Source organism: Serinus canaria, chromosome 2 (assembly GCF_022539315.1).
Source record: "Serinus canaria isolate serCan28SL12 chromosome 2, serCan2020, whole genome shotgun sequence".
NCBI lineage: Eukaryota > Metazoa > Chordata > Aves > Passeriformes > Fringillidae > Serinus > Serinus canaria.
This window is the reverse complement of record NC_066315.1, coordinates 82671411-82697154: the sequence shown is the minus strand read 5'-3', so window position 1 is coordinate 82697154 and position 25744 is coordinate 82671411. Positions and strand designations below refer to the sequence as shown.

At 38.8% G+C, this 25744-nt stretch overlaps 1 protein-coding gene across 2 annotated transcripts in view; it reads left to right on the top strand.

Moving 5' to 3' along the window:
* Positions 1 to 25744, top strand: part of DDC (dopa decarboxylase) — a 72430-nt gene that overhangs the window by 7821 nt on the left and 38865 nt on the right. Inside the window, exons 1-4 of one of the 2 annotated variants that reach the window (XM_009099432.4) lie at positions 8258 to 8375; positions 13965 to 14201; positions 20894 to 21007; positions 21681 to 21800. In XM_009099432.4, the coding sequence (XP_009097680.1) occupies positions 14001 to 14201; positions 20894 to 21007; positions 21681 to 21800 (435 nt within the window). In that variant the 5' untranslated portion in view covers positions 8258 to 8375; positions 13965 to 14000. Of the gene's footprint in view, positions 1 to 8257; positions 8376 to 13964; positions 14202 to 20893; positions 21008 to 21680; positions 21801 to 25744 lie in introns of those variants that run through there. The other variant, XM_018907406.3, reaches the window with a different exon arrangement.

The window sequence follows — 25744 nt, the reverse complement described above, 5'->3', positions numbered from 1 at the left end:
CGATACACAAATTAGAAAAAAAAGTTGTGCGAAGAAAGATATTTGCTGTTCTGAAGTTTTGAATGTTATTACATCATGTTGTTACAACATAATTACAATACAAAGATTATCACATCTAGTACTGCTGACCTTGCTGCCAGGTTTTGATTTGTCATTTTTTGTGGTTTCTACTGCTCAGCACAACTTCATGTTAGAGTTGAATCCAATACTGGTTTATACTTGTTTTCAGGAGAGGATTTGGGGTTTTTTTGAAAAAATGTAGTTCATACAGACAACTCATAGTTACTTTAGCAACAGAAGCCTCTGATAGGTAGTGGAAATGTTTTGAAATTGCTAAGATGATGAATCAAAATTTATTGTATCCAAAGCAGGCTAAAACATTATTTTGCTCAAGAAAAGTACCTGTTAAAGGAAACTGGAAGGAAAACAGAGCAAACATAGATATAGAAGCACCATTCATTTATTTGAAAAAGAGCAGGAAGGTTATCTTTTCAACCAAATAGGAAATGTTATGAAGATGAAGGGCTTATTCAATAGCTGTTTAACAGGAAAAACATAAAGAGAAATATAAAATAGGTAATGCTAGATGATGGCGTGTAACTGAGCTGTGAGTACAGGAAGTTGTGTCCCCTGCTGTAATTTGGACATCATTCCGTTCTTCACTGCACGGTGCCTTTACCCTCCCATCTTGATCCCAGGCACATTATTCAGCCCATTTTTCACTAAGAAAAAAATCGATTTTTGATGCTTGATGAGGATGTGAAGAGCTTCACTATAAGAAAACCCACAGCTCCACCTATCTCTATTTCAAATTCAACAGGCAGAACTATAGCAAATGTTCTGAGTCTTAACACAGGTTCTGGATCCCTTATTCCCCAATTTTCTTCCACGTGCTAGTTGAGGAAGCTTCTGGTCACCTGGTCATCACAGTTTTACAGCTTGTCTTTCTGGATAGCAGCAGTAGCAGCCAGCAGAGCTGAAAGCTAAAGAGCTGAAGAGAATTGTATTGTCTTGGGCATCCAGAAATACTGCCAGGCTTTGTGTGACAGCTTACTGTTCTAGCATTGGTAGAAACCAGCTCTTCTTTGTAAGTATCCATTGAATATAGTATAACACTGTTTCTCATGGGATTTTATTTTTCAGTGAAAGAGAAGTAAGGAGATCATGTAATTAATCCTTTGTTTAACATAGCTTTGAAATACTTCTTTTAGCAGGTTGCATGATTGGAATGTGGTTGATACGCATTGTACTCACAGTTGAAGAATCTTGAGTTAGGCTTTTTTTAATATATGTATATAGTAAATTAAATTCCACAGTTATTCTTCTTGAAGACTTCAGTCACATAAAATGTAGACCTGGGTTGTATGAGTTTGTTATTGTGTAAGATAAAGTGAATAAATAATAATTCTGATGAAAGATTAATGTGATTTCGCATGCTTTTCTTATTAAGAAAGAAAATTAGCAACTAATATACAATTTTAACTGCTTTTAAATCATTCACAAGTCAGAGAATGTAGATACATAGTTGTTTTCTTACTTTTTGCTTCAATGGGCAACAACAATAAGTTGACACTGGTGTGTTGTTGAAAGAGAGAAACTGAAAATATCCCCTAGAATTCAGTAGAAGCTATGGGCAGGTAAGTTATCTTGCTTCATTATATTTTGCAGTGTATATAACATAAAATGTAGCAGTTATTCTCCTTCCCTAAGCATAATTTCACACTATTCTATGTTCTCTGAGCATAGAAAAACAGTGAAAAATAACATTGCTTAACCACTTCCTGCTGACAAAAGTTAGCCTGGTGGTAGAGGTGGAAGAGATGTCTCTTAAGACTACACAGAACAAGATCACTTAATGAGTGCTTTTTTTAGAGTTACCAGGAAGGAAGAAAACAGAAATCTCAAAATTTCCAAAACTTTCCTAGACTGTCTTTCAGAGTATTCTGTTGAATATCAGACTGCTGTAAAAACTGTTTGCCTCTAGACTGGCTCCATCTGACCTCAGCACAGAGAGGATCAAAATTTGTGCCTCTGACCAGAGACAAACACTGCCAGAGTTTTGACAGAGGGTGCTACCACTTTAAACCTGGCCTAGGTTTAGGCTGTTTGGATTCCAAATCCAGCTGGAGCCAAACGTGGTAGCACAGAAAAATAAGCTGGAAGAGAACAACCCTTTCTAACAAAATATTTTATGGAAAATTCCTCTCAGAACTTACCCAGCATTTCACAGCATATGGCAAAGACTTGCATCTGTACTTGAAAGCAGGAGCTTGAACTAAGGCCTCTGAGTACAAATGTAATGAATACATTGACTGTCCTTCTTATTTAACCGCCTGTCTCTGCCAGTAAATCCTGGCTAAAATAAGAGCCTGTCTCTCCTAATGATAATGTGGAAGCTGTGATTATCTGAGGTGTGGAAGTGAAAAAGATCATAAGGAGAACAGATGGCAAGCAGTTCTGAGTGGGGAGATGGCTGGCTGCACTGTGGTGAAGCTACCTGCAGCAGCTTAAACTGTTATCTTTCCTGGCTCACTGTTTTCCCTCCTAGCTGGAGATGATTGCATTTCTTGCGGAGTTGGCAGGATGGAGCATGTGAACACTTGGTGGCTCTGTCACCTAATGTCACGGGGACAGGCAGATCCTTTTAGGGATCCTTGGTAGAATGAGAATTTGCCACAGGGTTTTAGGTACAAATAGACCTTTATTACTACAATTAAACTCTTAATTTTCAGCATAGTTTATTGTTATCTACAATTTTTAGGATGTAGTGTAGTTTATTGCACAGTTTTTATGAATTATGGTTTCAGCTAAGCAAAATTTTTAGTAATGATTGTAGCTTTCTTACTATCTAGAGTCATTAATTACTACCCTTTTAGTCACTTGGACCCTCTGCAGATCATTTCAAATTCTTAGCAATTAGTGCATGAAACAATAATCATAATCTGGACTCAGATTTTACCCAGGAGAACATGATTTACTCCATATTCGGGGGAAGAAGACAGCAGTGGCTGTGTCCCAGACCAGTGGGTGATTTGCTGTCCATCATCATGCCTTGCAGCAGTTTGATTTTATAGACAGTATCTCATGTACTGTTACATTTTTGTATTCCAGATCAGGTGTCAACACATCCTGGTAGCATACTTGCGGGGCAAATAGTTTTTTTCACAATGCTGACAGGGAATCTGGCTGTCCTGTAATGGAGGTCATCACATCTTGGTGACAACTGCAGTGTTGAAAAGGGGTAAAGAGGAGGTGATACACAACCAGCATGCTTACATGTTATGACTGTTTGTCTAAGGAAATGGTGTTAGTTATGTGAACCATATTAGCAGGAGTCAGGAGCAGGATCACATGGCTCAATGTAAATGCCTCCTCCTGCACTCAAGCAGGTGGGCTGTGTACATATATCACTCCCAGCTCTGAGGTGAAGAGAACAACCCAGAGCAAAAGGGCGAAAGTATTACCTTACTCACTGCTTCAGCTGTGAATGTGTGTCCATGACCAGGAAGACCCTGTGCATGTGGAAGATCTGGTTCCCACTCAGTTTTTCCGGTGCTCTCATTTTAGAATATGTGTGTAGTGGGTTGGCCCTGGCTGGATGCCAGCACCCACAAAGCCTTTCTGTCTTTTCTCTCCACAGCTGGACAGGGGAAAGAAAATGTAACCAAGGGTTCCTGGGTTGAGATAAGGACTGGGAGAGAGCACTCATCAAATATCATCATGAGCAAAACAGGCTCAAATTTGGGATATGAATTGAATTCATTACTAACAAAAACAAGCAGGATAATGTGAAGTAAAAGAAGTCTTTAAAACACTTTGCTCCAGCCCTTCCCAAACTCTACCTCCTCCTTCCCCAGGGATGGGAGTGAGGAGGTAGAGTTTGGGAATGTGATGGGAGACAGGAAATGGGGCTTTAGGTCAGTTCATCACAGTTTTTTTCCACTGCTGCTCAGATAGAGGAGTCCTCCCCTGCTCCAGCATGGGGTCCTTCCCAGAGGAGACAGTCCTCCATGAACTTCTCCAATGTGCTCTACTAAACATAAAGTTTCCTGAAGCTTTGCATTGGTCTTTTCTGGAAAGATGCATGTGTTTGCACAGACTGAAGGGGAGCCAATGACACCTTTGTAGAAAAGCTGACAGGGAGGTACAGCAAGAAACACTGGTCTGATCCCTTGCCATAGTACTTGCTGTAATCTCAGACAACTGGGCACCAACATGCTCTTGATGAAGAGACCAGTGATGTTCTCATCCTTTCAGGAATTACTCAAGTCTTACAGTGGTGGCAAATGCTGTTCCAAGCTTATTGCAAGTGCATGGCCCTTGTGGCAAGGCGTTAATCACAGTCAGTGGTTAAAATAAATTAAAAATACCTTCTCAACCAAGCACTGTGTGTTCTTTGATATTTTTGTAAACAGTGATCTGAACAAATCGCTTGCTCAAGAACAAGCACTGCATTGTGTTCCCTCTGTGTCTCTAGCCGTCTTTGTTCCTCATGCCTCATCTGGGTCTGTCTTTTCATCCACACAGGGGTTATTCCATTCATAAACTAACTGCTCTAACTTGCTTTTCTAACATGAGGTCTTCACAGCACATTTAAGGCCTCATAGCAGTTCATCTGTCAGCCACAGCTTCTGTGAAGCTGACAATAGTCAATGCTTGAGAACATTCTTTCTGTGAGCAATACATGGCTGGACGAGTGCCCTGGCAGTGCCTACGCCCCTAGGTAAGCACATCTCAGCTCAGAGCAGAAGCTATTCCTATCTTGGTATTGGAAGAGTCTGCCTACTGTGATTGCAGCCTGCTCTCACTGTCTCTGTGACTCTTCACAGCCTGTCAGTTTTTCTGTTGACACTTTTTCAGTTCATCACAACCTCTCTTTTCTGTAGGCTTGCTTTCATAAGAGTAATATGCTCAGGCTGCCTCGAACCAGCAAATGGTACATTAACTCCTCTGAAACTGTGTGTGTGAGTCTGTGTCCATGTTCACTTCGTTAGCAGTTCCTTTTTTCCTTCTTTGGTTTACCTTCACATGTTCACACAACCAGCAGTAGATACTGAACAGGGAAAACAAGTCACACATAAAATATTTATGAAAAAAGAGGATAGTTACTTTCCCAGTTTGTCAGCTCTGTCTCAGACTCATCTCCTGGCTAATCTGTTGCAAAGTCTACTTATGTTCTGCAGGAGACTTAGGTTTTATCCTCATATGTTGAGAGTAATCCATTTATTTGTGCCAGAAGGCTTTATTAAATTCTTACTTTCTTCCAAAGGAACCACACCCTTTTTTTTAAATTAAAAAATTGTTAGTTGCACATTTTATCTAAAATACTCTCTTCTTTCTCATCTCATCTTTGTGCTTATGCAGATTTGGACCTTGTTTATGGAACAGAAAAGGATTTTTCAATCCATTCTCACTTGTTTGAGTTTCTTTTACCTTCTCGTAGATAATTTCCTGTAATTAGTATTTTTACAATAATGGAAGAATATACTGGGGGGAAAAAGAAAGACAAAGGTGGTGTTCTACTACTGTTCTCTTTTTGAAGGAGCAGCTGCAAGGAAAACTGGAAAAGATGCCCTGCAGTCTCCAAATAGTATCCTTAAGCTACAGACACAGAGTAAACCAAATACAACAAACCAGTGGGGTTTTTTATGCATAGGCAAAAATGTCTGTTCCTTTGACACCAAATGTGGAAAACAGGCACAAACATTGTGCTAGATCTCTAATTAATTGTTTCAAATTATTTTCTCAATGCCTAAGATATTGAGTGTATCTGAGTCAATTTAAAGCCCTTCATGTTATAGCTCAGAACAGGTTTTTTCAAATAATGTTAGGCTCGGTGAACTACAGCCCAAACACATCTTCATCAAATTTAGTACCTAGACCTATGCCACAAGGCTAGCATGAGAAGAGTGTCAGGCTATTCAGGTGAGGGAAAAACAGAGTTGGGAGTAGAGCCATCTAATCATAATTGGACTAAAAGCCTGAGGAAACTGGCTTTTCATTTCTATCCTGCACTGTACAGTCATGGAAGAGGTGAAAGCTGTTAGAAAGTGGGTACAAACTGCTTAATCCCCTCTGCTTTGATCTAATATCAGATCCTTTGTATAAGGACTGACAGTGGGACTGCAGTGACTGATAACACATTTTCTGCTTCATTTTCTGGTGCTGTGCTGGACCCTCCTGTTCAAACACAGCCTCTTTGCCACCTCGTTTGCAAACCAAAGTGTTCAGCAATGGTAATGAATCAGTGTTATTACTGCATGGGCACAGCATCGTTTATGTATCATCATCACAGTTGACTTCCATGTGCAAAAACATATTGAAGCTTGTCTCCTGTTAGCTGTGAATAATAGGTCTGTTAGGTGCTTACCAATAAGCCCCAGCCTTTAAACCTTTTAGGGGTCATCTGTTATTTCTCACATGCTGGTATCCTGAATTTTGGAACAGTTTGGCACTAAAGAGGAAATCTCTATTTGTTGTGTTTCAGTAGTAAACGAAGTTGTTCTCTATCCGTGAAAGAGAGAGCAGTCTGAAGGGTCTGGAACAAATTCATCAGGTCTCACATAGCCAGAACCTGTGGTGGAAAGCTTAGTGATCTTCCTTTTGCCCACCACAGAAAGATACTGTTAAACAAAGATTTGTTTATCGCCAACACTTGATGCTGAGAATTATAAAAACAGTATGAGCCAGAAGAATTTCTAAATTATAGAAGAGACATGGAACATAATTTTTAGAAGGGCATTTAATTCCCCTTTTCCAGCTTGCCTGTTGTACCTTCACACTTAATTTCCTTTTTCTTCCTGAGAAATAACAAAAAGAAATATTTTAAGGGAAAATGCAACCATTGCCTCTTCAGAGCAAGTTTTACAGGTACAGCAGAGAAATAAAAACACATCAGGTGACTTTGAGGCTCTATTTCAACACTGATTAAACCAGCATTTTAATACTCCAATCCTTATTTTAGTTTCCATTTTTAATTTCTTTTGAAAGTTATTTACCTTTTGCAAGCCAATTGGATGAAACATTGAAGTGAAATTTCAGTTATCTTTAAGTTTACGAGGGACAACTTCAATTTTTGCATGTCTCATACCATACCGTCAAAACAAATTTTGAATTTTCAACCTTTTCAGTCAAATTGAGGAAGAAAGAAATATATAGGAAAAGTCCCCAAAACACCTGTTTTCCTGTGGGGTCCCACTGTGCCCAGTTTGTGACTCTGTGAACTCAGGAGTTGATTTGAGGTGGAAAACATCTCAGAGGCTGTGGCAACTGACTCTGGGATTTATTGATGCTTTTCAAGATTGAAGAAGTAATCATTACAGCAGCCAACCCAGGCATTGCAAATGCAAGTCAGATCATAGAATAACATCTGGCAACAAGTGCAATGACACCCCAAAGCTCACCTGGGCAGTTTAGGTACTGTTTTTATTTTGAATGGGCTCTTCCAGAATTGTAGCAGAGTTTTCAATGGGCTTGTAACATTAGAAGAGCAAACACAGCCATGACAGTTTTAAAAAGCTGCGACTTTTTCCTCCTTCACAAAAAGGTTTGCTGTGATAATACTGCAATAGACTGGAGACTGGTGTGAGTGCAATGACCATCCCAAATCTGCCACACTGCCTGGCTGTAAGCTGTTGAGGACTATGAAATGCTGATAGTATTTTTTTTTTTTTTAATATATTAACTTGACTGAAATAGAAATGACAGGAAGTCACCTGGATTCATCTAGGAAAGAGAACTCCACATAAAACTTTTAGAATAGGAAAACAAATCTTAAACGGTTAGAATTGCTTTTAAGTGTACATATGATCAAAGAGAGAAACTGGGAAAAGTTGGATAAAGCTTATCTGGGGATGTTTATTCCACAGCTAGATACCTGAGCTTGCAGTCGCTTGAGTGGTACTTCAACCATATCTGTGTTTCTTTCCTGGCAATAATATTTCACAGAAGTGAAACAAAGCGTTTGCTGTTACTGCAGCAGCCTCGGCAGAAATGTCCCGGAGTGTGCAGCACAGACGGGGAGCATGTGATCAGACACTCACTGCTAATGAACTTGTGAGTGGAGCCCCTGGAAGAAAAACACAGAGCACTGCAGAGTTAACCTAGGCAAGGAGGCAAGGGCCGTTTCTCGGTCAGATCCCGCTGCTTTTCAGGGAGCTTTCTTTGCGAGCTGTATTTTGGAGGAGCTGTGGGAGGGAGAGATGCTGCTGCTGCACGTTCCGTGCAAAGCCCGTGGCTGTGATAGGCTGAAGGGGCATGGATACTCTGCCTATATATGCTGGCAACTGCATCCTCTCTGCTTTGTAGCTGTCACTGAGGAGAAAAGAAGGGCAGTGAGAAGGGCAGGAGAGAAGCAAAAACCTTACCAACTTGCTGTAAGTAGCATTCTTTGTCCTTAAGTCTTTATGGTGGGTATATTTGGATTAATGCAACAATTGGTTATGGAGAGTGGAATCTCAGTTTATAAACAGCCAGCTTGTGTTATTTTAGGGATGATGATAACAGTAATAGCATTTATTTTTAATCTAAGTTTGCACAATGTAGTGTGCACCTATTGTGTTGTGTTTGCTTTTTCTTCCATATGATGTATGTCACCTGTAACTGTTTATATGCCTTTATGTAGAATCCCATGTATACAAAAGTTTGTACCTTGTCTTTCCAAGTACAGCAATGTTTGCAATAACCAAGTAGAACTTGAGAAATTACCGCCAAATATTCTGAATAATAAAATTTCAAGATAAATTAAATGCATGACTTTTTTAGGGTGAAGTTTTCCTCAGAAATAACCCTTTCCCATCACTGTAGTAAGACCTCAGTTGGGAACATTACAAGGTTGAAGACACTGTGCCAGTGACAGTAAATGAATACAGCCAGCAGCTTCTGGAAAATGTAATTCTTTAAATAAAATATAGGGGCTATAACATATACTCCTAATTCTTGACTAGTGCAAAGGTAGAAGTACAGTGTAGATCCAGTTCCTTTTTACTTGTGCTGAAGTAAAATTCATCCTTTGGCTCTTTTTCTGGCAATATCCTATTGCCAGCAGGGGAAGTTCAGCTTAACAGTGGCAACAGCTGCAAAAACCTTCAGTTTGGTTCAGTAGCAGGAAGTTTTCGTGGCTTCAGTGGTGTCACTGAAACACCATGAGCCTTAAATTACATTTTGGTCTGCAACAGTCAGTTGGCAGAATAGAAAATGCACTTGACTCATATATTAGAAAGAGACACAGTTATAGCTGTATTTGCTCAAAAAAAGTAAAGTTTTAGGTGCTATTAATATGTCTATGCATTCTTCCTGTCTGCATTTATAAACAGGAACTATTAAAAGATTTTATTTTGTTAGGTGTTGTTTATTTTAGTTTGATCAACTGGAGACGAGGGAGACATAAAATTTGAATGCATCAAATATACCTTTCTCTTCATTTGTTCTTTTTTTCCTCTTTTCCCTATTTTTTCTGCTTTTTCATCTTTTTTCTCTTTTTCTTTCTCATAATGAATTTCCTGGTAGCATTTATATATATTTTACAATCATATTTAGTAAATATGAAAAAACTCACCCAGATTCTAAAATCGTAGACAATACCTTTTAACAGAAATAATGAATAAGCTGAATGTTACCAACAAAATACTATACCTATAAATATCTTCAGTAATTACTTGTGTGTAAACTACTCATTTGTATGGTTCAATTTCAGATAAAGTAGAAAAGTGCTGGCAAATGAACATACACAATCTAAAGACCAGCAACAATTTTCAGTAACTTCAGTAAAATAAAATGTGTCTGTATTCTAATTTCAAGTGCACTGAGGTAGGAGTAGTTCAAAAAAAGCAACAAAGGATATGTCAACTTTAGATTGTGTAGTGTATTTGTCCTCTGACAAATTACAGCAAAATCAAAGACCAAGGAGTTTATATATGAATAAATAAAAAAAGATACACTGATATAATTTAAGGTTTAACATGATTTTTCTTGGTTTTACCTGCAGTTTAGAACAGAATTCAATCTTCTCCAGTAAAGTAGGATTTAATCAGAAGTATGCAGTGGTGCCAGTAGCCATTGATTCTTGCTGGGAACAAAAATGCTCAGGCAGAATATATACTTGGTAAAATTGTGTTTTATCAATTAGAGTGAGACTGTCAATAAATTTGCATACAGACTGCTCACAGTGTGGCAGAAGTTGATAGTTAGGCAGGGCACCTCACTATCCACTGAGAAGCTGTGCTCTCCTCACTTGGGGTTCAGCTCACAGATACTGAATATACTGAAACTCATCTTGGGAGGTGTGGGATCTCTGAAAGTGTGGACACTTTCTCATTCTCTAGGAGCCTTCCAGAAGATATACCACTATTAAATACTTTAGGAAGAGGCTTAGTTTCTCTAAAACTCCCTTTAGCTTTGGAAACTTGGCTTGCATTATTTTGCAGTTTAAGTTCCTTCAAGTTAAGTGGATATTTTGACTGCATGCAGACTGTAACACTCATCCCTTCAGAAAGTACAGATTCTCTCAAACAGCATTTTCATTTTAAACCACAAGGACTGAGTCCTCTGAAGTATTTTGCTTCTTAGAAAATCTCTATATTTTAAAAATATACTGGCATAGAGGGAAGGTCTCTCCCTATGCATTGTGTTGTTGCATTGTACATGAGCTTTATATGCATGCAAGAAGTAGAGATATTCTGTACTGGTAGAGAAATGAAGTAATTTGCATTTTGATAGCACTTACTAGTGAGCATTAAAATTGTCTACTGAAGATGGCTTCCATAGCAAGTAGTACTTTCAAGCAGTGAAGTGAGATCTATAGCAAACAGTTCAGGAAGAGAATAAAAATAGGGATGAGAGGGTAAGTGGGTCTTGTCATTCACAGAGGAACAGATATAACATAGGAAGTGAAAAGGATGACCACTGTGTTCCTGCAATAAGTATGCCTATACAGTTCTGCCGTGAGATAGATATATTACTGTAGGTAGGGAATTTTACGAAGGAAGATGCATGAATAGAAAAAAGCAGATTATTCATTTCTAGGTATTGCCTTTGGAAGAAAGAAGGGTTAAATACTTTGCTTCAGATTAAAGCAGTTTGACATACTTCACTGCACTGTAAGAGTATTAGAGATTAAGTAAATATGAGTTCATATCAATTTATAACAACGCAACCACTGTAGCACATTTGGGATGAAAGGTTCAACCTTCAAATCTTAACATTTAAGCTTCTGGGTTCCGTTACTTCCACGCAAAACAGTGGGTTTCCCCTGTAATTTAATTCTTTACCTGAATTTTCCTATTGCAACAGTGATTAATGACAGAAGCAGTGCGGTCAAAACAATGCTGGGATGAGCCAATGAACCTCCCATTCTTGGGAAGCAGTAAAGTTACCCAATAACAAACAAGATCTTCATGATTAGACAAAATGTATATTTTGTCTAATTGAGTTCCATAGCAATAGACTAAAACCACGAATGTGTATCTGATATTTAGATGTAATATTTTATTTGCTTATGCTGATATCCAAAAAGAACTTTGTCCAAACTTCTAATAATAAAAATAAAAATTTCAGCATACTGTGTAGCAACAAGATGATGTAAATGTCCCCTATAAAACATACCATGTATGTTCTGGTAATTACATAAAGTAAATTCTTTTTTTTCCAATAAAGTAAATTCTTTTTTTTCCTGTGTGTTGTGTGTTGAGCTTACATACAATATAATTTAATTTTTGCCATTTGATTTGTATTTTAGGAAAAGACCTTGTGATCCACAGAAGTTTTTATGTTAATTTTATTTGATTACTACCAAGTAAGGCTAGGGAGTAGTGTAGTGATGCTGTTATGCAGTGATGCTCTTACCTGTCTTGATGCTGTACTTGGGGCTCGCTGGAACCACAGATGTGGAATGAGACAGTCATCTGATGTGATCCGTGTGTAAAGGTCTGTAGGAATAACTGTAGCACAGCGGTGAGCCACAGCAGTGCTGGGAACACCAGTCCTCATGTTCTGAGTCAGTTCAGTCTCAGGCATCTACCACTAATTTTTTGGTTGTTTGTTACATTCTTTTTTTCATAGCTTTCTTCTCTGAAACCAGAGGAAAAAATAACAGATCACCTCATTCAAGTTCTTTAGGGCATGCTATAGCAATGAACCCATGAATGAAGTAGCATAAAATAAATAATAATAGCATGACTTAAGAGTTAAGTTAGAGATGCGTTATAGAAGAAGTTCAACAGTACAGTATTTAGATTTCTTCTGGCAAAAAATTTCGAAACCAAAGAACAGACCCTTGGTGTGTAATTAGATTGATGCCACAGAAATGCATATTGATTGCTGCAGTTTGTGCTGATTTCTTTAGAGAGTTTTATTAAAATTTTAAACCATGAACAAACGTGTTAAATGAAAATGCACGTAAGATTCAGGGGGTATGGAAGAAATGGAAACATCCTGATTTTAAAGGAGTAGAAACAAAACTGCTTGCTTAAATACAGGTTTTCAAAAGGGAGTGGACACACAAAGCTGCCCACTGCACATTCTAAGGACTGTAATGACCGCTGGTAATGTATTTCCAGCAACTTAGTAGCAAGATATGAGAAAGGTCCTAATACCCCTTTATGAAAGGTGGAGACAGAGCCAAATAAACACTTACGTGATGATTAAAGAGAATATCAAAACTCTAGTGAAATAGCAACAGGAACAACCATATCTGGGGACCTAAAAGTCCCTGCTGTGCAGGTCCTTGCTCTCCCAAGTGTTTCGTGACCTACAGCAGCGCCCTGTCTTCTTAAATAGAAGCAGCATCGCTCCACACAAATCCCAGATCCTTTGTTTGTAGCAGCAGAGACGTGTCTAAGACAGTGCTTGTTTATGTCTTTCTCTTGTGATGTTACAGTACTAATTCAAATGTAATAAAGCCCAGGAGGTTCTCTTTTCTCAAAATTACGTCCTCAGTTAGAAATCATTATCACAAATACTTGGTATCTGAAAAATTGTCTCCTACTTATCTAATAGAATTATTTCCTTACAAAGTGAAGATCTACAGGTGTGTGAGCTAAGCACAATAGTTCTTGAGACCAGTAGTGAATATTCTTTTTTCTCTTGCCAGTCTTCTGACTGGATTCCAAGGAACAGTACCCTTCAATGTCAGCGTATAAAGACTCTGGGATGCTTTTTTGGTACTCAGTGAATAAAAAGTTTCAGCCATATACTCAGTGAGTACTCAAAATGTACAGCTAGACAGAGTAATAAAATTGTGTGGCCAGGGTGGTGGGAGCAGGCAGTGTTATATCATGAATTTATGTTTGCAGAGCATTTTGCAGGTGAACTCCAGCTCATCTCAGCTGAGCTGCATATCACCTTGGGTGTGCTCCCACAATCTGCCTATCTCAAAGAACTCCTGGAGCTGCAGCCCAATGTCTTAGAAATATGGGCAGCCCCAGACAGAGCTTCCTCATGTTGTCCTGCAAAACACAGTACAGATCAACTTGAAGTGAATTCTTTTTGAAACTTCAATAAGAAACAAAGTTTTGTAGGTGACAAAGCATGTGCATTTACAGTGAAAGAGTAAAGAAGCTAGATCTTGAGACAAGAGAGGAGTTGAAAAGCAAATAAAATGACAGGGCAGCACAGTAGATCACTGTGATAACTGTGATTATTATAGCTTGTTTTTACAGATTATAGTAGAGACACACAGCAGGCTATTTTCTTACACTTCTCCATAAGGCAGGAAGGAGCTTATGTGCCACTTAACAGTGCCACATCCTTGTGTCAACCAGCAGCTGTAGGAAATAAATCTGTAATTTTTGAATCTTCATCAATGTGCTTCTGCTGTTCTTCTGTGCTAACCTTATTGTCTATCTGTATTAATCTAATCTACTCATATCATGACCATATGAGTCTTCCTATAAATCCTGTGAATAACAGGTTTAAAACTAGTAAAGTTCTCTTTCAAAAATGATTATTTTTTTCTCTTTCTTTTCAAGTGTTTTTCTGAGAAAAAGACCTAAACTCCGATACTAATGGATGCTGCAGAATTCCGCAAGAGAGGGAAGGAGATGGTGGACTATGTGGCAGATTACCTGGAGAAGATAGAGAAACGGCAGGTATTCCCAGATGTGGAACCAGGATACCTACGGCCCCTCATTGCAGACTGTGCACCCCAGGATCCTGAGAGCTTTGAGGATGTCTTTAAAGACATTGAGAAGATCATTATGCCAGGGGTAAGAAAAATGGAAATGTAGTGCAATTTCAATACTGCATTTAGGTTTTCAAACACCTTAGAGAAAGTGAGGGTTTACCAACATAAGTACCCCTACTGATTAACTTTTACAAGGCAGGAGTCAGCTTCACATGTTGAATATGATCTAACTAATGTTTTTCATCCTTCCTAGAAATAATTACATCATTCCTTTGCTTCATGCATGGCTTACTTTTGAAAAGAATTCCCTTTCCTCCCTTGAAGTGGTTAAGGGAAAACTTCATAACTTTCAGTTTCATGTGATATTTTTACTACTTTCATAGCATAGTAAATATTTTACAAAATAGTATTTTATTAGTCTGCTGTGCCCAAAGTGTTTCTTTAGAAACAGCTTTAAAGCTGATCTTTAAATGTTAAAATTCTCTTAGGAGACTTCTTTTTATTAGAGAGTTGACTAGAAAGGATTCTTCCCGATACTTGTTCTGTTGACTTACTCTCCTAAATGTCAACTACTTCTCGTAGCTTCTAAGGCAGACGACTACTGCCTAAATATTAGTCCTTGAATAGATCAGTATTGGACAGACAATGCAGAACTGTTGGCAAAGCATCTGGCATTTGTTCAGGCCTGAAATTTTCTTGTTTTTCCACTCATAGTGCACCTTTTTTATTTTAAATATATCCTTGTCTCCTTAGACCTCTAAGTAGCTTGAAGAGAACTGAATTATTAGTAAAAGTTAATGAGGAATCTCTCCTTTGGATCTCCTCAATAAGCACTTTGGATTTCTTCTCTAGATGCAGCTAGGTGATATGATTGTGATGGGTCTGGACACCACAATCAAAATTAATTTAGTCAGTGTACTATGATGCCAATTCCTTTTCACTGACCAATGTAAATATTTGATATCCAGTATGATTTTATCTTGTTTTCCTTGGAACCAGCCTGCTGTACTTTAACAAAGCTCCACTGAAGTCAGTTGAAACCTTTGCACCCTTTGCAAAGATTTGAGGATGAAGTCTTAAATCCAAGGGAATTAAATTAATGCAGATTAGATAAGAGAATTATGTCCAACACGTGCAAATACTTTAATTGCTGCTCATAGATATAATTGCCTTTTCTTTTTCATTGAAGGAAAACAGTAATGTCTGTGAAGTAGAAGAGAAAACACTTTGAACACCTGAGAACTTTCAATAAAATAATAATGCATTAAAAAATAAGAGATGAATCACTCAAGAGTAGAAAGTGAGACATTGAATTCCAATTATGTCATCAACATGTCATGTTCTCTTTCAACTAAATTGACTTTTCTCGATATTTATGTGCCCTGCAAACAAATTTACTTTTACAAAGTGATATATTCTGAAGAAAATTTGTTCTATCCTAAATTTTTCCACTGGTGGGAAATGTTAGTGACACAAAGAGCACAATATAAATCCCAGTTCTTATAGTAATTCTGATTCTACCCATGTTGCTTATACTTAATTCCAAAGACTTACATGGGCACAGAACCACGAGGTCCTGTATAGTAGAGATTGGATGGTATCTTGGGATCATTTAGTCCATCCCCTCTGCTCAAAGCGGAGTCAGCTAGAGAAGGTTGCTCAGGACTATGTCCAGCTGGTCACTGAATATGTCCAAGGATGAGCTCTGCTTCCTGTTCCAAAGCTGGATCACCCTCACAGTAAAAAAGCTTTTCCTTATGTTTAAGTGGAATTTTCTCTATTTCAGTTTGTGCACATTTCTTACTGTCTTGTCACTGGGTACTTCTGAGAAGAATCAGGCTTCATCTTCTTTACACCTTCCTGTGAGGTGTTTATACACATGAACAACCTGAGTTTCCTGCAGGCTGAACAACCTCAGCTTTTTCAGATGCTTGTCACATGACAGACACAGCAATTAATCATCTCCATGGTCTTTTACTGGAATCACTCCAGTATGTCTTTGTTCCTTGTACTGGAAAACCCAGAACTGGATGTAGCATTCCAGGTGTGGCCTTTCCAGTACTGCATAAAAGGGAAAGATCAACTCTTGACCTTCTGGCAGCAGTTTTGTTACCATGGCTCAGTATGCTTGGGTCCCAGTGTTTGCTGCCAGGGTGCATTGCTGGCTTATGTTCAGCTTGGCCACCAGGATCCCCAGGTCCATTTCCTCTGAGCTGCTTGCCAGCCAGTCGATCCTTGCTCTGTATGGGGCAGGGGGTTATTTCTCACCAGGTACAGGCTTTTGCATTTCTTTAGTCAACTTCATGGGATTCCTGTTGGCCCATTTCTGCAGGTACTTAAGGTCCTTTTGAATTGCAGCATGACCACACAGTGTATCAAACATTCCTCCCAGTTTTATGTCATCTGCAACATTGCTGAGGGTGCACTCTATCCCATCATCAAGGTATTTAATGAAGTACTGGCCTTTCCCCTTCATTCTTCATGTGACCTAGCCTTGAACACTTCCAGGGATGGAGCACTCACAATCTGTCTGGGGAGTTGTTTCAGTGCCTCACCACCCTCAAAGTAAAGAATTTTTTTTTCAAACCTATAATCTAAACCTACTCTCATTTTAAAGTTATTCCCACATGTCCTATCACTAAATGCCCTTGCAAAACGTCTCTTTCCATCTTTCTTGTAGGCTCCCTTCAGGTACTGGAAGGCCACAGTTAGATCACCCCAAAGCCTTCTCTTTTCCAGGCTGAGCAATCCCAATTCTCAGCCTGTTCTCACAGGAGGAGTGCTCCATTCCTCTGATCATCTTGATATCCGTCCTCTGGACTCATTCCAATAGGTCAGTGTCCTCCCTTGTACTGGGGGTCCTAGAGCTGGACACAGCAGTCGAGGTGGGGTCTCACCAGAATGGAGGAGAGGGGCAGAACCCCCTCCTTTCCCCTGCTGCTCACCATGCTTTGAATGCAGCCCAGGGCACTGCCTTCACAACTTCTTTCCTGTTGGTAAATGTGCAGTCCCACAGCCTGTCCCACATTTTAGTCAGTCCCTCCACAGTTTCCAGTGTTAGCTAATTATCAATGCACTCCAGAGCCATCCTGACTGTGTCCTGCTGTGTCGTCTGTCCAGCAGATGTGAGAGCTATGATCTGTGAACATGAGGTTTCTTCCAGCTGTCTGAATGCTGCACTCATGTGCTTCTTCTGATCAGGTGGTCTGTAGCAGATGCACACTTCCAAATATTGCCCATTTTGATATCTTCACCAGTCCTGACTCTCAAGTTCTTGACTGGCTCATTGTCCATTCTTAGGCAGAGGCCAGTGCATTCCTGCTGTTCTCTTCCATAAAGGACCACTCCTCTGCCTCATCTTCCTGATCTGACCTTCCTGAAGAGTCTGTCCTCACCTGCTGCAGAACTTCAGTCATGGGACAATCCCACAGCATCTCTGTGATCCCAGTGAAATCACAGCCCTGTACCTGCACTCAGCCTTCTGTTTCTTTCTGTTTGTTCCCCACGTGTTGTGCCACAGCTTATAGGTGCTTCAGAGAGGCACCCATTTGTCTTGATTCCCCAAAAAAGATGTGAGAGCTCCTCTGTCCTACCACTGCCCTAAAGCTGCCCTCTCAGCACTTCCTAATTTGTGTAGATACACTGGGGATCAGTCTGCTTTAGCCTTAGCTTCATTCTGAGTTCTCTCATGTCCACGTTACCCTTCCCCCTTTGCTTGCCAGCTTGGTCCATCTTCCTCCCTTGATTGTGGGTTTTTTCTCCTTCCCTCATCATTCCTAGCTTATAGCTCTCCTTATCAGGTTATCCAGCCAGTCTGCAAAGATATTTTTGCCCTAATTGTTCAGGTTATATTTTCACGTAATCTTCTTCCCATTTTTCCTGACAAGAATAACATTTAAAGGTACTTCTGCTGTTTTTCATCTATAGCATTTACCACTGTTTGATTAGGGAATGTCTTATATCCATTTTATAAATGAAGAACTTCAGAAAGGGCTTTTTCAGAAAGAAAAAGTAATATGACATACCATAAACCTTTGTTTTGTCTGTAAGCTGTTAGTGGCCCATAAGTGATTCTTGTTTCATTCATGCTGACATCTTTGCTGTGTTAGTTGTGTTCAGATATTTGCTACTTATTGTATGACTAAAAATGTAAAAATGGTGTTCCTTCAGAAGGGCAGGGGTCAATTAATTGTGTGAAGTGATAATAATGCAGTATCTCTCCCTGCAGGAGAAAAGCATTCATGAGTAGCGAAACTGCCTTATGGGGACTTACTGTGAAATGTAAGGTAGACCTTCAAAGGGCAGTCCACCCAGTGATAATGACAATAATGGCACTAGGTTCCTGATTCTAACACAGAGACAGAGGGAATAACTGCAGAACTCTGATCTCCACAGCAGACAGACAGTAGGAAAGGATCTGCATGTAAAAATATCAGTCGCCTTTCACTCTCAGATTTGTTTTGCTGTCCTTCTTTTTTAGAGCCAAAAATGATCAAGTGTAGTTGTAACTGCAAATAGTGTTACTTAAGATGCTAATTTTCCTCACATTGGATCCATTAATCTATGAACTTTCAGCTGAAGTACCTATCCTTAGAGTGTGGTAAAGGAAGACAATTGCTTAGACTGAGCAAGCCAGAGAAAGACATCCTTAGAAGAAATCTTGGAAATAGAATGTCTCTGAGAAGCACTAGAGTGGTAATTAGAGTGAACCCAAGACATTTGTAATATAATTTTTTATCAACAGAGGGCAAAAAAACAGGCATCAATTATGTCAGGCTCTTTGCAATATCTGACTAAGTGTATCTGTTCTAACATGGTGAAAAGAAAGAATTTTACAGCTGCTTCAAGGGACTGGAAAGGGGAGGGAGGGGCAGGAGGAAGAAGCGCAGCTGTACTTGCCCCAGGGCTTTTAGCTTTTTCCCTTTGTGTGAGTGGTGCAACTGGAATCTGCTGTGTTTCATCAAGCAAATGGCTCCCAGCAAGCAGTCAGTTTAACTTGATTAACCTAAGATGAATGTCACAAGTCTTACAGATCACAGAGGATTAGAGCTGGGGAGATGAACAGTGGCAGCTCTGGCTCATTACGGACATCAGTGAAAGTCTGTGCATGTGGATCCTGTCGGGACCACTGCTTCTTGAATATTTTATTGTTTTACTGTGGAGAGCCATGTCCCATCCGGGTTTTTTTTTTCTGATTTGTGAAGGAAGATATTTGCCACAAGATTTCTAAAACCTTGTTACAGCAAAGAAAGATATCCTGACCAAATATGAGATACACCTGAAGAGGTTCACAGTGGCTTGTCTTTGGATAACTGATTTGACAGGTTTCAACCTAGTGACCATTAAAAAAGAAATCTTGAACATAGCAGGTACAGGGCTAGTTTAGACAATGGAAAATTGTAATGGATAGGAGATGTTTTCATGTGAAAGAGAGGCACATTTGAAATTGGTACACTGCAGCAGGGAAAGTCATACCTGATTCATTCTGTCAAGAGTTAAGGCAATTTCCCCCTGGCATGGACCACATCCCTTAAAGAAGAGCTGGCTGTTGGCATGAGGAAGGTTAGGAGATGAAAGAAACAGATTATTTGCAGCATGCAGAACAGTGTGGTACAGCAATCCCCGAGTTAGCTCTAGAACCAGAAACTTTATCACAGACTGGGAGAGAGAAGTGTAAAAGCTAAAATTCATCAGAGAATGAATGCGGAACAAAACAGCACAGAGACACTGAACTCAGGCAAGAGAGAATGTATAGTTGTACTACCCTCCAGCTGTAACAGAGGAGTTCCAATATTAAAAAGGAAACAAAATGGTGTAAGAAAAGGCTAGCCTTCAATAACTCAGCAGCCTCTAGACTTCCAGCCATGAAAAAAATCTTACATAGATCTGCTGAATTCCTGCTTACATCTGTGGAAGGACTTTTTTCAAAAGCTTGCCTTTTTGAATGTAAAAGCTGTTTTTGCCAAACATATCACATATCACATTATTTCTACTGAACACTGCTGTGTGGCTGTGCATTTCCGCTTTCAAATTTTATTATATTGGAGTTGTGGAACACTATCAAGTATCTCACAGATCCTTAAAATTGCTTGGATGTTACATAAGAGAATGCTAAACATTGCTTTGGCAAGACAGTTGACTACCATTTATGCAGTTACTATGTTGTTCTCTCATTTTAGTTCATACAAAGTGGAATTGTATGTAAGTCACAACCAGTTGAAGGGAGACGAGAGTTTAATTTTCTACAGAAGGTATTGCATACTGGAATGGGTTGTTTCATTTTGTGGTGAGGAGCTGTTTGGACAGATTCACTGCCTGAGAATTAACAAACAACATGAGAGTGTGAACAAGGGAGTTCTGTGGACTTCTGCTGCACTGAAGACACTCTTCCTATGTCTGTTGCATGACAGAGATGGAAAACCACAATACCAGAGAGTCCCTGATGGTAGAGACTCAGGAGCAGTGAGCCTGAGAAGCTCAGGCTGCCATGACCCACACAATTCTTGTCTTCTAGGAAGAAAAATTGAGAACTCTGATTTTGGAGCTGTTGGGGGTTTGGGGTGAGAACTTACTTATTTTTATTTTGAGTAAAAGAGAGATAAAAAATCGTGAAAAAAAAAACCAGGTAAGTTTTTCTAAAAAATGAGATCCTCTGTTAGAGCCAGCTAGTCAAGACCTGTTGGCTTGTCACAACCTCTAGCCTTTTTTGATTTTGTGACAATTTGTTTCTGCTTCCTGTATTAGTTAAAAATAACTATTTTCCACTTAATACAGGTGACTCACTGGCACAGTCCGTACTTTTTTGCCTACTTCCCTTCAGCCTCTTCCTTCCCAGCTCTACTTGCAGATATGCTGTGTGGTGGAATAGGATGTGTGGGCTTCTCTTGGGTGAGTTTACTCTGGTGTGTGGTAATGGTGCTTCACCTTGCCAGAATTTTAAGCATTTCAGTAACATTCTACAATGAAATTATTAATTATTAGCAGTGAAGACACAGTATTTTTGTAAGTAAATTTCCTTGATTAATTAAGGGTTTTCACATAGACAGCCTGAATGATTCTAGGAATAAAAGGCTATTTCCTCATACAGGTGTTGCTCTTGAAAAATCACCAACATTTAGAATTAGTGAGAGCAATGCAAACATACTGGTAATCCAGTAATAAGTATGATTGCTGTTTAGCAGCCATTGTTGTTATTTCTCTTTTCATCTGGATGAATGGAAAATCTTCTTAAAACCCCCACATTCATATGAGGTATACTCTTCTCAAAAGAGGCTGGTATTTGATGTTGAAAAAAAAATATGCAAGATGCAAATCCTAGCTTTGACATTTGATAGTCATGGTTCTATGTAAGGCCTATTTCGACATTTTTTAGTAAGTGTTAGAAACTATATGCACAAAATGGTCTTCAGGTCCCTAACTTGGCTGGTGACATTAGTCATCTAGTCTCTTCCTTTATAGCAAAGGAAAAAGAGAAAGAGAGAGAATTATTCTTGCTCAGGTAGATCTGATTTCTCTTCATGGTCTAGTGAGATTATTCCCTCTGCTCTGTTTTTCAACACAGGCTGCAAGTCCAGCTTGCACAGAACTGGAGACTGTCATGCTGGATTGGCTAGGAAAGATGGTTAATCTGCCTGAGGAATTTTTAGCTGGGAAGGATGGCCAAGGTGGAGGAGTCATCCAGGTAAGAGGGGAAATGAAAAAAAGAATACAGATTGAGTTCGTGAAATCATGATTTTGTAAAATCTTTATACTAGGACACTAATGAAGGAAATATATTTTTTTTTTATTTTGCTACCACATGGGTTCCTTTCAAATTTCAGAAGGATTGATGGTCTGTGAGAATGTCTATAGGTGGGCAGGATCATTCATGAAAGTAATGCTGATCTTTTTAGAGCAGCTGATTTCTGAAACACTTCTCAGTGAAGAATTGTTAGTAGCTAAATTTAAAATTTAGGCTTAAAATTCAAATTAGAATTGTGTAGGATGGAGACTTTAATTTGTTATTCTGTGAACTGAGCTCATACTTATCAACAATATACAGCAGTGTTTCACAGCTGAGGTTGGAAGTCTACCTTTTCTATCTGCAATTGTTTATTTCAGTCAGTTTCCACAGAACATTGGAGACAGTCTTTGATAAATAGAAATAGCAGAATGTAGTAAAAAGTATATAAATTTTTGCCAAAGAGGTTGAAATTTGTGTTTTTCTTATATAACAAAAGGAAATACCAGACTATTATAATAAAATGAAGAGCTGTTTAAAATGTGAACCTAAGCAGTTCTATCAACAGATAATACAATTTTGAGACTACACTACATATCCAAACTACAAAAAAGTCCCCAAATTTTGACATTGACTGCTGAATGAAACTTACAATGTCTGAGTGGATAACATGAACAATAATGAATATATCATCAATGGGCAATCTTGCATGCATAATAGAGCTATGTTGTTTGTCAGCCATGGCTCCACTAGCGCATGATCATTCTGCAAATGCAACTCTGGTCACAGATATTTTTCTATCTAAAATAGATTTCTTCTATGAGGAAGATTGAAATTTAAATAATTGCTCTGTGCTCCTATGATAATCTCTGGAGTCTGGTCATTGAAGGCCAGGGCACAAGCCATTTTATCCTAATACAGGCTTCTAATATACATCTGATTTAAATGCTAGAACTGGGGGCTTCTTTCTTTGATCTCAGCTGCACATGCCTACAGTGTATTCCAATGAATTCTTCCTAACATCTTCCCAAGCAAGAACGAATTTAATCCAAATGCTGTCATTGTCCTAGATGGAGCTGTACCTACCCCAGTGTATTTCCAGTATAGTTCTTTACTCATCTGCTTGCTCTGTTAGTATCTTTATCATTACGATTGCTAGGGAGGGCTTTATGTTCAAGAAATCAAGCTTCCCTCATGCATCGTAGCAACATCTATTTTGTACCAGTTAAAGCAAGCAATTATGCCTGATTGTTATCAGCAGGAAATATTGCCCCTCCAGGCTGACAGTGCTGCACTGTCCATAATTTTTCATCAGAAAGTGGTCATTTTCAGAATCGAAAGTGGGCTCTCTGTTCCAGCTTATGATGCAGTCATTTGGGCTGCAGATCTTCTTGTCTTGCTCTTGAAACAATAATGATCCAAGCAAAAGAGCATGAGGCAAAGATAACACTTGTGAAAGTGCCAGTCATTCTGTTCCTAAATGCCAAGTAATTATTGTGCTATTGGGTAAAACTGAGCCTGTGAAAATTGCCTCTTAATTACATTTGAAAGTCTATGTCAATATGAAGCACTTTGTTGTTCTGTGCAAGATGACACTTCAAAATGGCAAAAGATGAAAGAAAATTTCAGTTCAGAGCTCTGGTGGACATGAACATCAGCTCTTGCTGATATTTCCTCTGCCTCTTGAGCCTGCTTGCCATGGCAACCTTTGTTTGCCTGTGGTAAAAGCAAAGGTATCATCATCCTTCACTTAATGCAGAATGCAGCATTCAAGAGGAGAAAAAACAGCTTTCAAAAATAAGCGAGAAAGCAACTTTCTTCCTGAAGTTTGTAACCTGCTGTTCATTCTAGATAAATTGCTGGAAAGTGTACCTGCTTTGAATTTTAAAGAGTTTTCTTGCTCTGCAAAGAAAAAGTATTTTAGGGGTGAGACAAAATTATCTTTGGCCTGGCAAAGAACACTGCTGATTTATCTTACTTGTCAGTTAGCCAAGTAGTTCAAGAACCAAGGTTGGTTTTTTTCCTCAAAAATATTTAGCACAAGACTTTGGTGCCAAGTGTATAGAAGAGCATTGCAAACCAGGCTCTGTAAGCAGTGTAAAAAGCTTCAGTGTAAAAAGGTGACTCAGTATAAAAAAAGTGATTATGGAAACTGAGGCAAGGGGGAAAAGCCTGTGTCTATTGTGAGACGTCCAAAAGCATTTCCAGCTTGCTGGATTCAGGTACCTTTAGGCTATGTCCCAGCTGTATATCAGGAGGCAAAATTCAGCTGGGCAACAGGCCTTTTCTTTTCATCCTTGTTTCTATAAAAGAAAATTCATGCAAGAACTGTTGTATACATTGACTATGCACCAGCACAGATGAAGAGCCAGGATATCTTGGTACACTCCTTAGGAAGCAGAGGCTATTCCTCAGCCTAAGTCATTTGCCCACCCAGCCAGGTGATCACCAAAACAGTGGGGACCTAAATTTCCAGATCTCAAATTAATGGAGTAACTTTTTTAATTTCCTACAGCCATTTTCTTTTATGTATTAAGGTCCATTTTTGTAATATGTGCATCCCATTCATATCCTGGAAATGCACTCACAGTATAAAATTTACACTAATGGTGTAAATTTTATTTCAGCTATTTTGACTTTTTAGATAGAAAAAGTAGGAAGATTTCTCCATGTTCTGATATTGTGATGAGAGCTCTGTTTGGCTACAGACCATACACAGAATAACATTATTTAAGGAGATTGGCAAATTATGTTTTTTGTAATTAATAGACCAAATTTCCTTTGCCCCTTGCCTCTACATGGAAGTTCTACCTTACTTGACCAAAAGGAGTAATTATATCCTAATTCCATACTGTATCTGTCATAATTCCCTCAGTTACCATAACACTGTATGCAGCAGCAGGAGGTATAAAATATGCACAAAAAATGCAAACTAGTGCACAAAACTTTCCAGCTTGTGTTTATGCCTTGGGGTCTACATTCCTTGAATCTCACTACCAAAAAGACAGATAAAATACATTCATCATTGGCAATACATTCAATGGGTGCTCCGGGACTGTCCTTTTCCCTGATTACTCCATTGAATTTCAGCTGGATTGCATTCATTCACTGTTGAGATGTTGACATGAGTAGAAGGGAGCTTGGTCTCATATGAATAGCTCAGCCAACTTCAGTGCAGGAGAAAGTCTGAACTCACTGGGATCATTCTCACATATGAAATCTGTCAGATCAGGCTCCTCTTCAGTGAAATAAAATTGCTTTCCACATATTTAAATATTTGTTGTAATTAGTAAGTATACTCACATCTTCAACAGATGTAGGAGAGAATTTTGGTACAGGACAAGAAACACCACTCCAAAATTAGTTTGTTGACACTGGAGTTATTTCTGAGACATAGATACTAAAATAAGTGACTCTATTCAGAGCATTGTTATGATTCACATGGTGTTTAATCAACTTTGAAAGTACCTAAAAATTTCATCTTGCTTAGACACTCCCCAGTACATTGAAATTTATGACTATGTATTTACAAACTGCTACTAATAGTTTAAAAGAGTAGTTTAGGTGCATTTTCTAGATGAAAACTGTAAAAATAATTTCTGGGAAGTTGTATTTTGTGAAATTTACAAAATTGATACAAAAATATATTTTTGTTATCACAGAGTATCCAAGACACATTTTAAACTGATGTTTTGTGAGTCAGAGTGCAATTTAGAAATAGTGTGTCACTGTTCCTTTCATCTTTGTTGGTGATGAAGAAAACATACGTAACTAATACTTTGAAGTGCAATTAGCTGTATTGAATCATAGCAGTTTTGGTTTTTCAGTGTTTTTTTTTCCTCTTTTAGTCACAATAATTTACTTGCCCAAGGTAATTCTAATATGAAAGGAGGTGTATAATTAGG